The following is a 13,927-nucleotide window of genomic DNA, read 5'->3' on the forward strand; positions in this document are numbered from 1 at the left end:
CACGGCCGGGGGCGGAGCCTGAGGGGGCGTGTCCTGCGCGCGAGGGCGGGGACAGGCCCCCGGCTCCCCCCGCTCGCCGCGCCCGTGTACCCTGGAGCCTAACGACGGCCGCTGGGCCGCGCGGCTCCTTCCCGGGGCGGGCGGGGGCCGGGAGAAGCTGCCGCAGGGCCCTGCCGCTCCCAACCGGGGCGGGCCGGGCCGCCCGCCGAGTTGGACAGGGCCCCACAGAGAGACAGGGCAGGCGCTGGTGCCGTCTCAGTTTGTCCTCAGCGGGTCTTTATTTGCCAGAGATACAGCGGGGGGCGCCGGCGGCAGCCGCGGGCAGAGCCGGCCCTGCAGGCATGCAGCTGCGGGGGGGAAGCGGGGTCCGGGCCGGGGGGGCACGGGGAGGCCGCTCGGGATCCTCCGGACACGATGCGCGGGGGCGCGCGGGCCGCCCCCGGGCGGGGAGGGGGTCCGTGCCGCCTCGCCCCCCGCTACGCGGCCCCCCGGGATGAGGGGGGCTGCCAGGTGCTCTGCCCGCTGCGCCCCCCCGGGATGGGAGGGGGGGGCTGGTGCAGATGCTCTGCCCGCGACCCTCTCACGGCCCCGCACATGCACGCGTGTCCGGGGGCCCCGCGCCGCCCCCCCAGCCCTGCGGGGCTCGCGGCCGGAGGGCTGCCCCGTATCTCTGGGCATCCCCGGGGGAGGACGGCGGCGGGGGACAGACTGAGAGAGCAGGGGGAGGGGGGAGTGACGGGGCGGGGGGGACAGACCGACCGGCAAAGCCACCGAGGGGGGAGAGGGGGGCCGGGGAGGACGGGCTCCATGCAGGGCTCTGCCCCGCGGCCGGCTCTCCGTCGGGGCACGTAGAAAAGGGGCCGCAGGCGGGGGCGCGGGGGGGCCATGCCGGGGCTATGTACAGAGGAGCGGGGGGCGCCGCTCAGCCGGCCTGCTCGCTGGGGGCCTCGGCGGCGGCGGCCCCGTCCCCATTACACGTGGCGGCGGGCGGCGTGCGGGGGGCCGGGGACTGCGCGGCGGCGGGCGGCGTGCCGGGGGCCGCAGTGTCCGTGGCGGCGGCGGCGGCGGCGGCGGCGGCGGGGGCCGGGGCCGGGGCCGTCTCCGTCTGCTCGGGCGCCCGCAGGCGTTTCATGAGCGTCGTCACTCGCACGGCTTTCTGCGGGCGGAGGGAGAGGCGGGGGGCGGTGGGGTGCTGCCCTGCCCCCGGGCCCCTCACCGGGGCGTCGGGTCCCCCACCAGGGATGCCTGCGGGGGGCTGGTGGGGTCGCAGGGGGTGGCAGCCCCGCCCCCTGCCCCAGGCTGACAGCTGGGCTGGGCTGGCTGAGAGGGGAAACTGAGGCACGGGGCACCCCCACCCACCTTCCACTTGGCCCGGGCAAAGTTCTTCTCGATCTGGGCACAGACACCATCCTTGATGTTCTTGTCGGAGGCAGCGTTGCCGGAGATCCTGGGTAGGCAGGGAGGGGTGAGCAGCCCCTGCCAGCCCCCCCCAGCCCCCTGCCCACCCCCGCTGCCCCTCACCACTCGTGGGAGATGGCCTCCTCCGCTGTGATCCGCTGGTCCTGCTCCACCTCCATCAGGCGCGTCACCAGCTCCTTGGCTGGGGACACAGGGTGGGGAAGTGAGTGCAGGGGGACAACGTGGGACCCTGCGTGTGTGTCCCCCTGTGGGACAACGTGGGACCCTGTGTGTGTCCCCCTCCCGGTGCAGGGCTCACCTGCCTGCGAGATGTCGTCCCAGTATGGCGGATCAAATTCGTAGTCCCCAGCCAGGATTTTGCGGAAGAGGTTCTTGTCATGGTTCTCATAGTCATCCTCGTCTGCCTCCTCATAGAAGGGGGGGTTCCCCGAGAGGCTGGGGGACAGGGTAGGGGGGCTTAGACCAGCCCCTGGCCCCTGGCCCCCCACGACCACCCTGGCCTTCACCCCGCACTCACAGGATGTACATGATGACGCCGATGGCCCAGCAGTCCACTGGCCGCCCGTACCGCTGCCGCCCCACCACCTCCGGAGCTGCGAGGGACAGGAGAGCAGCCCTGCCCCGGGGTCCCCAGTGCCCTGGCCCCTCACCCCCAGGGTGATGGGGAGAGGGAGATACCGACTGGGAGCACTGTGCATTGGCCCCGGGGTGATGGGGAGCAGCAGAGACCCAGCAGGAGCACCCAGGATCAGCCCCGGCGTGATGGGGAGCCACAGGGACCCACTGGGAGAACCCAGGATCAGCCCTGGGGTGATGGGAAGCAGGAGGGACCTGCCAGGAGCACCCATGACCATCACGTATCCGATGGGAGCCCCCAGGACTGGTCCCCAGTGTGGCCAGGAGCAGCAGGGACGTGCTGGGACCCCGGCAGTGCTACCCACCCCCGCCCACCCACCCGCCCGCCCGGCTGGCTCTCACCCACCCAGGTACTCAGGGGTGCCACAGGGCTCCTTGATGAGCCCATTCTCCAACTTGGCCAGGTGGAAGTCGCTGATGACGATCTTGGAGTTCTTCAGGCGGTTATAGTACACCAGGTTCTCCAGCTGCGGGCGCAAGGGCCGTGAGCACTGGGGTGGGGGGCACACCAGCACCCACGGGTCCTCCCACCCACTCCCCCACCCACCTTGAGGTTCCTGTGGACAATCTTGAGTGAGTGCAGGTAGGCAACCGCCTCCAGCACCTGCCGGATGACGTTGCTGGTGTCCCTCTCCGAATAGTACCCCTGGTCCAGGATCCAGTCGAAGACTTCCCGGCCAGTGGCCCTGCCAACAGCAGCTCTGCCAAGACACACCCCCAACGGGGCACCCCCCGCCAGCCCCCCGCACCCCCAAAACTTACAGCTCCAGGAAGATGAAATACTCCTTGCGGGTGATGTAGACGTCCACCAGCTGTAGAATGTTGGGGTGCTTCACCCTACAGACACATAGGGGCATGGGCAGGGGTCCCTGCTTTGCCTGGAAGCCCCCCCTGGCCCCAGCACTCACATTTTGAGGATAATGATCTCATTTTTGGCCGCCTTCCGCACTTTCCGCCCATCTCGCTTCAGAAACTTCTTGCAGGTGTACAGCTTCCCTGTTGTCTTCTCCTTGGCCCGGAAGATTTCACAGAACTCCTCCCTGCAAGGGTGCCTGCAGCTGTCACCCCCCTGGGGACTGCCCAGCTTGTGGTGCTTGGGTGGTCCCCAGACCCACCAGCACCCCCACCCCACCCCAATCCCAGCAGTGAGGGGAGATGCTGCTGGGGTGGAAGGAAGCTGCAGTGAAGAGTCTCTCTGGAGGCAAGAGGATGTGTGTGTGTGAAAGCCAGTGAGAAGGAACTGATATGGAACAAGCAGATCAATAGGGAAGGGAGGAAATTTGCTGATTAAAAAGCCCCCTCCCCACAGCAGCCGGGGTCAGACCCACTGCCGAGCTGCCCATGCCAAGGCAGAACAGCAGCACACCCCAACATTAATGTCAGTGCTGCAGTCGGGAAGAAAGAAGGGGATATGCACCGGTTGCCTGGGGATGCTGCAATATTTCTGTTCTATTATTAATGGTGCTCGAGCCCATCGGCCAGGCCAGAGCCGCAGGGGAGCCCCTGGGGCACACTTGGCACCGCTCTGCCAAAGCCTTGGGCTTTCCTGCACCCCCCGGCTGCACCAAAATCCTCATGGCCACCGCCTTGGGTGCAGGGCAGCTGGGACCCATGGGTTTTGGGACAAGCTGCCCAGAGGATGGAGTAAAGCTCTAGGAGCACCCAAACAGGTCCCCACTGCCACAACACATCACCCTGCCAGGCATGACCCACAGCCAAGCGGTCCTGGTGTTTTGAAGGCCGATGGAAAAATTTCTGCTGAATATTTTGGGGTCAAACCACTCTCAGTTGGGTCTGGGGGCTTCATTTTTTGAAGTGCTTCCTAGCGGGTCCCCCAGCATAGCAATCAAAGCGGGTCCCCCAGCATAGCAATCAAAGCGGGGAAGCAGCAGCACTTGTCCCCTGCAGACGACATCTGTCCTTTCCTTTACTGGAGCAGAGCCCTCCTGCTTCCTGGAGCACTCAGGGGAGCTGGGATTGTGTGGAATTGCTGCAATCCCCGCAAATCTGGGGGGAGGAGGTAGCGATACGGGGAGCTGCCCAGCTGCAGCCAGCAGCAGCTGGGAAACCTCGCCACCCTCCTTGGAGCTGGCGACAGATACCCCCCACCCCCAGCAGCGAGAGGGACTAGGGGACAGCCACCCCAGCATGTGCCCTGCCCAGCCCAGCTGTGGACCATGGGCAGCATCGTGCTGCTCCTCAGCCCGCAGCACACAGGCGGTTGGGGTCCCTGGGGCACCCGCGGGGCCAGGGAGGGACCAACTCACGTTTTGATGACCTGGCCCAGGTCATATCTGTCGGTCACCTCGGACGGCTGGTTATAATCTTTCTTGTCTCCCAGTGTCACGCAGCCAAACGGCATCGCAGGGCCCGGTGCTGGCAGGGCAGGGAGAGGCGATGAGCACCCCGGCACCACCCTCCACCCCCCGGAACTGCACCAGCCCCCCCCGAGCCGTGCTAGTTACAGCTAGTGCTGTAAAACCTGACGAAGTACAGCGGCTGCTTTTGCTCCCTGGCTACCACAAGCCACCACATGCCCAATGCCACCAATGCGCGTCCATCCCCGTGGCATCCGGCCGCTCTGCCTGGGCTTGGGGCGCCGGCAGGGCTGCGAGCCAGCCCCCCTGGCCCCAGTTCACAGATTGTTAATGATTTATTAAGTAGCCAGGGCTAGCGCAGAGCCTGGAGCACCCACTAGGGAAGCAAGTGGAGGCACAGACCCTTTCCGGTATCTCAGCTCGGTTTTGCCCTGGTTTTGCCTCACGGTGACATTTCTGTAGTCAGGGTTTCCCCAGGCAAAACATCACTGCACACTGTCACATGTGCAGTGACTTACACCAGCCTCAGCTCCCTGGCTCTGACCAGCCCCGGGTGCCCAACTGCAGCACCGGGCAGGCGGGCACCGCTGTTCAGCAGTGCCGGCACTCCTGCTGCCTGCAGTGGGCAGGTCACTGACCTCGGCACGTGCCAGCTCCTCTGGCCCTTTTGGCAGGACATTTTGCCCCTTGCTTTCCTGCTGAGAACCCTTCGAAACCAGACCCTGCTTGGAAGCTTCCCAGCAAAAAATTGGTCCCATTAAGTGATTTTTTTCCTTTTCCCACCCTGTTACCAGGAGGAAGTTCCAGCTGATGCTATTTTCTGATGGCTCAGAAAGAGACAGGGCTGCCCAGGCCCCCCCCCAGTCCTCTTGGATGGACCCAAGCAGGACCCCACAACGGGATGCTGGCACGACACTGGAGGCACTCATCACCCGGTGCTAAAGCTCCTGAAATGCCACGCTGCGGATGTGCTGGCCTTGCCATGCTGTGCCAGCAGCGCCCGGGGGCCTGGCAGCGAGGGCCACGGGCAGGATGGCAGTGCGGGATGCGGGAGCCGGCATCGCGGGTACCCAAGCGCCGAGCCTGTTGCTATGGCAATGGGAGCTGGAGATGCAGAAAGCGGCACATCCTTCGGAGGGGGCAGGGACGGGTAGCACCTGGCAGCACCCAACCCACCTGCGGGTGCATGGCCCCGTCTCCGCCACGTGAGCTCTGGGAGGAAGGTGGTCCTGTCCACAGCACCCTGGGCATGCACCTCAGCATTCCCTGGGGTGACTGACCCCAAATCTGGGTGGGCTGTGGGTGCAGCAGGCTAGGGAAAAGGGGGATGCTCCTTCCTGCCTTAATCCTTGGAGCTGACCTGCCCTCTGTGCCTGCCCCAGCGATGCCTGCAAGATGGGTGCTCCCTGCTCACATGACACCCAGGCACCCTCCTGCCGAGAAAGCCCACAATGGGCAAGAGCACCTGCCCTGTCCCACTCAGGGTGCACCCAGCCCCAAAAGAGAAGCAGACCACCCATGGGACACCCCTGCCCATGCCACAGACCGGGTGAGGCTTTCCAGCCCACACTTGGTTCATCCCAACAGCCTCCCTGGCAAACGTGTCCTGCCTGGTACCTGCATGGCCCCCTGCCACACGACCTCGGCTCTACCATGCCACTGTGGCCAGCCGAGGGGGACGAGGGCTGTCCTGGCAGCTGCTGGCATGGCGGCAGGCTCAGTGCCACGGGCTGGCACAGGCAGGGCTGGCCTGCGGGTGGGTGGGAATGCTGCCAGCGCCGGCGGCATGATGCCAGGATTAGCTGGGAAGGGGACCCGGGTGGGATGATATATCGGGATTTTATTGCTGTCTCTGTGAGTGCTCAGCTAATCTGCGCTCATAAAATTAGTTCCCATTGGTTTAGTGGGGACCCATCCTGCCAGGGCTGAGCACTGGCACCCTCCCCTGCCCGAGGCTGGCTCAGGGGGGCTCAGCTCTCGTGGGGTACCCCACAAGTGAGGCTGGCACCTAGCCCCACATTGGGGCCAGCACCTGCGCCCCACAGGCGAGAGCGCCCCCACCGTGGCAGGGGTGCCCAGAGAAGGGGTGGGTGAAGGGGCAAGCGCTCCCTCCCTGGGGTGCCGGGGGGGAGGCTGGGTGCTGTGCTGGCACCCGTGCGCAGCCAGCCCCCCCCCCCCTCCCCCCTCCCCAAAGCATCTAATTTGGGAGCAGAAGCAACAGCAGGTGTAAGACAATAGCGGGGAAGTGGGTGGCCGGGTGCGGATGGCACGGAGGGATGACGCAGCCACGCAGCCCTCACCAGTGGGTCCCCCAGCCCCCCGCACCCCAGCCCTGCCCCACGGCGTGGGGTGCCACCGGCCGGCGCTCCATCTGCAACCCCGCTTCCACCTGCAGCTGCCCTGGACGTGTCCGTGGAGGGGGTCTCCGCTGGCATCCCACCCCCCACATCCCGGGGGAAGGATGCACCGAGGAGAGGCAGAAAACGCCGCCGGGCCGAGACGGACCGGCACACCAGCAGTGCAGGAGGCGGCAGGCGGAGGGGCTGCGCCAGTCCCGCGCTGCCCGCAGGAGCGCCCGGGCTGGGCAGCGGCGGGGCCGGGCCGCAGCCCCCGACCCCCAGCCCCGGCAGAGGGGCGAGGGGCAGCCCGGGCCGCGCACCGCAGGGGAGCTTTCGGCCGCGGCCGGCTGGGAGCGATGCGGCAGCGGGAGGGGAGCGGGGCTGCGGGAGAGAGGGGCCGGGGCCCGGGAGAGGAGGCTGGGCGGCGGGGGGCGCGGGGCGAGGCCCCCCGGCCCGGCTCGCCGGGCTCCGCACCGGCCCCGGGGGGGCGAGCAGGGACGCGCGGGGGGGGGGGCCGGGCTCCGGCAGCGCGCCGTGCCCGCGGCGCCCGTCGGGGCTGGGGCTCTGCGGGACGCGGGGTGCCGGCGGGGCAGGGGCGGTGGCGGGCGGCCGTCGGGGCGCACACGGAGCCGGGTCTGGCTCCGCCGGGGGGTACCGGGCCACCGCGGGGCGGGGGACAGCGCGGGGGCAGCCCCCGGCCAAGTGCCGAAGCCCAGCAACGCGCCCACCCCGGGCCCGGCCCCCCCTCGCCCACGGCACGGACCGGCACGGCTGGGCTCGGGGCTGTCCCGGCGCGGCGCGGCGCTCACCTGCACGCCTCTCCGACCGCAAAGGGGGGCCGCGGCCCGGGGCCGCCGCTTGGGGGGGCCGCACGCCCCTCCCTCCCGCCCTTCCGCGCGGGGCCGGTGCGGTGCCGGGCCGAGCCGAGCCGAGCCGAGCCGAGCCGTCGGTCCGTCGCGGCGCGGCCCCGCGCGCCCGGCGCGGCAAGTTGGGGGGGCGGGACCGCGAGGCCCCGCCCCCGGGGCGCCCCTCCCCGCCCCTGACGTCACCGCCAAACTTCGCGCCCCGCCCGTCGCGCGCGGGAGAGGCGCCCGCGGGGCTGGGACGCGCGTGGCTCCGGGGACGCGCCCCCGCAGCGCGGCGGGACGGGGCAGCCGTGTCCCCCGGGGCGGCCACTGCCCTGGGCAGGGCGGCGGCGCAGCCACCACCAGCGGGCCGGGACGCTGCCACTGCCTGGGGTCCGGGAACCCACGGGACCCCGCGCCGTTGCCCACGCGGCGGCGGCTCGGGGGGTGCGTAAATACCCGTGACCGCCCGCGGCTCGCTCCGTTCCAGCTGCTGCCCGGCCGGGTGAGCCCAGCTGCCTGTGGTGTCCCCTGAGCCTGTCCCTGCTGTCCCAGTCCGAGCTCCTCCCCCGGCGGGTGGCTGCCCAAGGGATGCTGTGCCCCACGGGCCGCATCCAGCCATGGCATCACAGCAGGCTTTGCTGGTGGGAGAGAGGGGACACTGGGGTGAGCTGGCATCCCCTGGGCTGCAGATGGGATGGATGGAATGGAATGGTGTGGGATAGGATGGGATGGGACAGGATGGATAGGATGAGAAGAGATGGGATGGGATGGGACAGATGGGATCCGATGGGATAGGATGTGGTGGGATGGATGGGATGGGACAGGAGGAGGTTATTAGCAGAGCTGAGTGTGGGCTCAGCATCACAGGTGTCTGTCCCCTGAGGACACTAAAAGGTGCCATGACGATGTGGGCAGGCACATGGTCCTGCCTCCGTGCCATGATCCTCATGGGAACCACACAACTTCCTTCCCTTGTCCTCCGCGTCCAGCTGTGGGGTCAAAGGCTCCGCTCACTCCCCCATGGACCGGGATTGTCTGTGCCCCATGGCCTGAGCCAAGGGGCAAGAAAGAGGCAAGAAATTGGCCACCACGATGCTCTTAACTCTGCCCACAGCCCAGGGCAGGCAGCACAGCCCCAGCGGGGGCAGGCAGGTCCCCAGCCCCTGCAGCACCTCGCTCCTCATGCGGTGCAGCCATGTGCACAGGCTCCCAAATGGCTGCGTGCCGTGTGCTGCCATTTGTGGCCCTTATGGTGCCGCTTCCAAACTGCAACCCCACTCCCCTGCCCTCGTGCCCCTGCACCCACCAAACCCCAGGTCCTCAGAAGCACCCAGCCCACAGCACCCTGAGCCACCACAGGGCTGTGGCCATCCTCCTCTAGGAGCTACAGCCCCCCATGGCCGGGTCAGACAGGCCCACGGACAGGGGACACTGCGGTCCCATCCCCAAAACCGGCATCTCCCCTCTGCGCACAAGGAGACCAGGCAGCACCCCAAGGCAGAGGCAGCCTGGGGCACCCCACGTACCTGTCCCCTGCGTGCCCCCGAGCCCCGCGAGCCCTGGGCCCGCTGCCACCCGTGCCAGGTAATCAATGGCACGTGAGAGCAGGGGAATTAGCAGGGCACTGTAGTCTGAGCTTCTAATCAAGAGTTTAATCATAGCGGCTGGCAACAGCATGGCACAGTTACTAATCTTTGCACCTCGCGGGAACCTGGAGCGTAACTCACAATTACTTGGCAGGTGCCCGGTGCAGCTCAGGGCTGCCCAGCGGTGGTTCGCAGCTCTGGGGACAGACCAGTGCTCCTCCAGCACCCCTCGGCCCAGCTCACGCCCGTCACCTCCTGGCACCAGCCGTCTGCCCGGGGCAGGGCTGCCCCGGGGTCCCATCACTTCCCCCGGTCTCCTGCTGGCCCCAGCCCTGGTTGGGGTCTTGGGCCACCTTGTGTGCCGTTTTGGGGCGATCAGCTCTGCTGAGCCCAATGGCACTGGTCCCTGCTGTGCCCTGCCCCACTGACCTGCTCACCCACCACCCCGTGGATCCACCGTGCTGTGCACCCACTACCCCAGGCACCCACCACCCCAGGCACCCACCACCCCCAGGCACCCACCACCCCAGGCACCCACCACCCCAGGCACCCACTGCCTCAGGTACCCACTGCCTCAGGTACCCCCCACCGCAAGCACCCACTGCCCTGTGCACCCACCACCCTTCCCACTGCCCTGCAGTGAGCCCAAAGCTGGCTGTGGGATGACATGGCCAGTCTGCAGTGACATTTCCTGCAGGACCCTGGAGTGAGCAAGCCCGGGCTGCCCAGTGTGGGGCTGCCAGGGCTGGGGGCACCAGCTGTACCCCTCTGCCTTGGGTGAGGGACAGTGGATGGGGGGGACCCGGCTGTACCCCTCTGCTTCGGGGGGGGACGGACATGGGTGGGGGGAGAGCCAGCGGGTGGAGGGGGTGCAGGGCAAGCCTGGCCTGGCAGCCTGGTGCCATGGGGTGCGTGCTGGGGTGCAGGGGGGGGTGGGGGGGTGCAGCGTGTCCGTGACTCAAGCGCCACGTGGCACCGCATCCCTGCGTGCTTGCCATCACCATGGCAACCGCCAGGCAATCAGCGATAATTGCACAGTCGGCACGGCAACGGGGCCAAATAAACCCCATCCCTCCTTTCGGGGGGGCTGGCAGGGGGGCAGAGGGAGGGAAAAAAGGGGCACAGCCACTGATCGCCACCCCTGGCCCTTTATTTGGGTCAGCAGCGGGGGCGGGGGGGGGGGACGGACGACAGTGGCAGGGTTGCCCTCCCCGTGCACCCTGGGTTCCCCATGCACCCTGGAAGGCGTCAAGGGAGGTGGCCAGCAAGCAGTCCAGCCAGGCAACCATGCAGCGGTGGGGGGGACCCCCAGCTCAGCAGGCAGGCATGGTGCCCCCTGCCCACAGCAGGTGGTGGGGGCCAGCAGCACCTCAGGACAACGGAATTGCTCATCCTCCAGGAGCAGCCCCGAGGGGCAGGGGGGGTGAGGGGCAGGTTCCCCCCAGCCCCCAGCAGGACACAGCAGCAGGTCTCCTTCAAGTGGTGCAGGGGGCTGGCACCCAGGTGGACCCTGTGGGACCCCAGCAGCTGGCCCAGGTGGAGCGTTAGGGTGGCCACGGCTGTGGCCAGGCAGGGGGTGGGTTGGGGGAGAGCAGTGCATAGCCCTGCTGCACCCTGCCACATAGGAGGTGCTGGCACTGCAGCCCACTGCCACACCGGTGTCAGAGCAGCCAGTGAGCAGAGTGGGGCAGCACCAGCATGGCCGGTGCCCCAAAATCCTTGGAGAGCAGGTTGGCCACCTTGTCCTGCTTGGCGGTGGGGGAGAGCGGGGCAGCTGTGGCCAGCACCGCCACCTCCTTGGGCCAGATGCCCAGCTCCTGGTACAGGACACGGTGCCACAGCTCCTCCAGCTCATCCCAGTCAGTGACCACGTTGTGGGTTAGGACAGGGCCACCCTCTGCCTGGCTGGGCACCACTGACTGCAGCTGCTCATCCTGGGGCAGCCCACTCCTTGTGTGGCTCATCCCTTGTGTCGATGACAAGATGACAACAGCACACAAAGCCTTGTGCCTCTGCACCAGCTTGGCCCCCATCACATCCAGGGCTGGCTCTGGTCCCCAGAGCCCTGCCTGGGAGGGGGGATGGTCACCACAGTGACCACCTGCACCACAGTGGTGACATGACCCGTGGCATCAGGGTTTGGTTCCCCTTCCCATTGGAAGACCTTTGGGGGCCCCTGTGTCCCCTGGGGTGGTACCTGCAGCTGTAGTGACCAGGGTGCAGGGAGGCTGCTCGGGGTGAGGAGTTCCACGTGCAAGTCAAGTGGGGCTCCTTGCCGGGAGAGAGCCAGCCCCCGGTGAGAGGAGTGGGACCAGGACCGGGAGCAGGACTGGGACATGGCTGGCACAGGTCCTGACCAGGCACTGAGATGGGGTGAGCCTCTACGGCTGAGGGCAGATGCTGTCAGGGGCAGAAAAAGGAGAAAAAGATGTGCCTTATAGGCTAGAAGGCTTCAGGGTGAAGAAAAGTTCCTTGGGGACAAGAGATGGCCAAGAGCTACCAAAGCGCCCCAGGGACCACCACAGCTGCTCAGGCCAGCAGAGCTCCCTGGGCGCAGAGGTGCCCGGGCAGTGCGGGTGCCCTGGGTGTGGGTGCCCCAGGTGCGGGTGCCAGAGCCGGGTGGGGAGGACAGAGGGACAGGGCTGGCTGCAGGGGCTGGGTGCACAGCCTGCCCAGGGTGCAGGCAGCAGGGGCCGGGGTGCGGGCAGCCCCCCGCCAATTGCAGTCATCATTAGCAAAACTTACTGGTTTCTAAAAACGGCGCTGCAGCGGCCGCTCTTCACACCCGCTCCCCAGTGCGCCAGCAGCCGCTAAAAACAGCTTGGCGCTGCCTGCTGCCTCCTGCCACCCCTCGCCGGGCCGGCTGGCACCAGAGCGCGCCGTCTTGCGCGGGTGCTGATCTGGCACAATTCTGCCCATCGCTGGTCAAGCCCCCACCCCTGGCTGCCTGGTGGGCCGCGGTGAGGTAAAAGAGGGGCACCCGCCGCAGGCACCGGCACTTGCACCCACTTTGCCATGAGGAGCCCAAACCCACTGCTGGTGCGACGTGCCATTGGAGCAGCACTGGCAAAGGCCGGCACAGCGCGTCCCTGGGAGCTGCCAGCGGCAGGACTGTGCCCGGCTCTGCCTGTGCACCCGCAGCCCCGCGTGTGGCCACTCATGTTTTATAGATGGGTCTGATTTTAATAATTAATCCCTGCTAACGACAGCACTTTCCCCAAATAAAACATTTAAAGTGCTGTGTGTGCAAGGCGTGCTGCCGGGGTGGGATGCTGGCTGCTCTGCCGCAGCCGGGGCTGGTGGGCACACCACGATGTGGCATGGCACAGTATGGCACAGTGTGGCACGGCATGGCATGGCCGCACACACCCAAAGCTCAACCAGGTGCTCCACCAACCATGCCCAGCCCTGCAGCACCTTAGGGTGCCACTCAGCTGGTACCCACCCATGCACCTCTGAGGCACCCCACAGCAGGGGCAGGGGTGCCAGATGCCCTGCAAGATGCCACCCTGCAAGGTCCCCCTGCCTGTCCCCTGTGCTGTGGCTGTGTGTGCAGCACCAGCGCCAATCCCGGCTGGCAGCAGCAGGCAGGGGCAGACAGGGGTGGGCGCTTGCCAGCCCATGGCATTAAAGGCCGGGTGCTCACTCCTCACCTCCCGCTGTGTAATTAGGGCAGGATAAATGCGTATTAGCATGAAATCTGTCATCTCCGCAAGCACATTTGCTGGGGGGGAGGCAGCCTTAGGCACGTCACTGTAACCATGTGAGGTTTGTCAGCTAACAAGCAGTTTGCTGCACCGCCCCACCGTCAGGCACCTGACAGCCCTGCTCACATGGGGTGCCCCTGGGGCTGCCCCCCATGTCACAGGACAGGGGGCCTGGCACCTATCTGCTACCCAGCCACAACCCTGGGCACCCGCCCTGCCCGGTGCTGAGGGGGGCAACACCCAGAGTGCCTGTCTGTCCATCTGTCCATCCCTCCCTGCATCCCTCCCTGCATCCCAGCTGCTGGCAGTGCCCCAGCCAGCTGCCCCAGCCACAACCCCGGCACCCAGCATCCCCCAGCACCCCTGGTCTCTGATCCAGCCCTAATAACTGCACGGTGCCAGCCCCTTCCTGCACCGTACCAGTTGCCACAGCAACTCGGCAGCGTAGCCAAAATGGTGCTGCTTGGCCTTGCGTGGGCAGGGCTGGCACCCATGCTGGGAGGCACGGCCACCCCAAAACCCGGGCCACGGGAGCAGCATGGCCCCGCCACGGGGAAACCGAGGCACCATCCTGGCAGACCCCTGACTGTGGGACGCTGGGACCTAGGTGTGCTAAAAATATCCTCCTGCGAGCAGCGGCACCGTGCAGGTGCGAGGCCGGCAGAGAAGGACAGCTTGGCTGATGGGAGCTGACGCGGCCCCCGGCTCCGGTTCCGCTTAATGAGCAGCCGAGGAGGGTTTATTTAAAGCTGGCGCTGGCTGCAGGACCCACGTGGCTGGCCATGGACCGGCCAGCGGAGCTGCCCGTGGCTGTGGGGCCAGGGCACGTCTCAGCATCCCTGTCCTAGACCTGCCCCAAGCATCCCCTGACCACCCACTCACCCCCAAACCCTGCCCTCACCCCCTGCCCTGAGATCTGGGTGTGCGCCCGGGGCAGTGATGCTCATCACCGGTCCCCTCCTCTTTTCCAGTGTCTTGTTCTAGGGGATTTTTGCCCCAAAGTGGGGCAGAGGGGACGTCCTCATTGGGACGAGCTCCTCACAAATGTGACATCTGCCACCACTGCTAGCAAAA

At 67.2% G+C, this 13,927-nt stretch overlaps 1 protein-coding gene across 4 annotated transcripts; it reads right to left on the bottom strand.

Moving 5' to 3' along the window:
* Positions 1-255: 255 nt before the first annotated feature.
* On the bottom strand, positions 256-7,674 carry CAMKV (CaM kinase like vesicle associated). Of its 4 annotated transcripts, none has more exons than XM_055805390.1 (11): positions 7,522-7,674; positions 4,323-4,431; positions 2,964-3,095; positions 2,818-2,892; positions 2,603-2,741; positions 2,402-2,522; positions 1,937-2,012; positions 1,718-1,854; positions 1,522-1,600; positions 1,360-1,447; positions 256-1,156 (listed from the first exon to the last, which is right to left on the bottom strand). In XM_055805390.1, exons 2-11 carry the CDS (start codon positions 4,415-4,417, stop codon positions 923-925), a joined length of 1,176 nt encoding a protein of 391 aa, XP_055661365.1. In that variant the 5' UTR covers positions 4,418-4,431; positions 7,522-7,674; the 3' UTR covers positions 256-922. The 4 variants fall into 4 exon arrangements, with proteins under 4 accessions (XP_055661365.1, XP_055661362.1, XP_055661364.1 ...); XM_055805387.1 differs by lacking the exon at positions 7,522-7,674 and adding an exon at positions 4,521-4,665; XM_055805389.1 differs by lacking the exon at positions 7,522-7,674 and adding an exon at positions 4,550-4,631.
* Positions 7,675-13,927: the final 6,253 nt, after the last annotated feature.

Source organism: Falco peregrinus, chromosome 5 (assembly GCF_023634155.1).
Source record: "Falco peregrinus isolate bFalPer1 chromosome 5, bFalPer1.pri, whole genome shotgun sequence".
In the NCBI taxonomy this organism is placed as follows: Eukaryota; Metazoa; Chordata; class Aves; order Falconiformes; family Falconidae; genus Falco; species Falco peregrinus.

Coding starts and splice junctions, on each gene's coding strand:
- CAMKV (XM_055805387.1), bottom strand. CDS start 4,590: ATGTGGTGGCTTGTGGTAGCCAGGGAGCAAAAGCAGCCGCTGTACTTC. Junction 2,893..2,963: donor GAGATCATTATCCTCAAAAT/GTGAGTGCTGGG, acceptor ATGTGTCTGTAG/GGTGAAGCACCCCAACATTC. Junction 1,157..1,359: donor TTGCCCGGGCCAAGTGGAAG/GTGGGTGGGGGT, acceptor CTCCGCCCGCAG/AAAGCCGTGCGAGTGACGAC.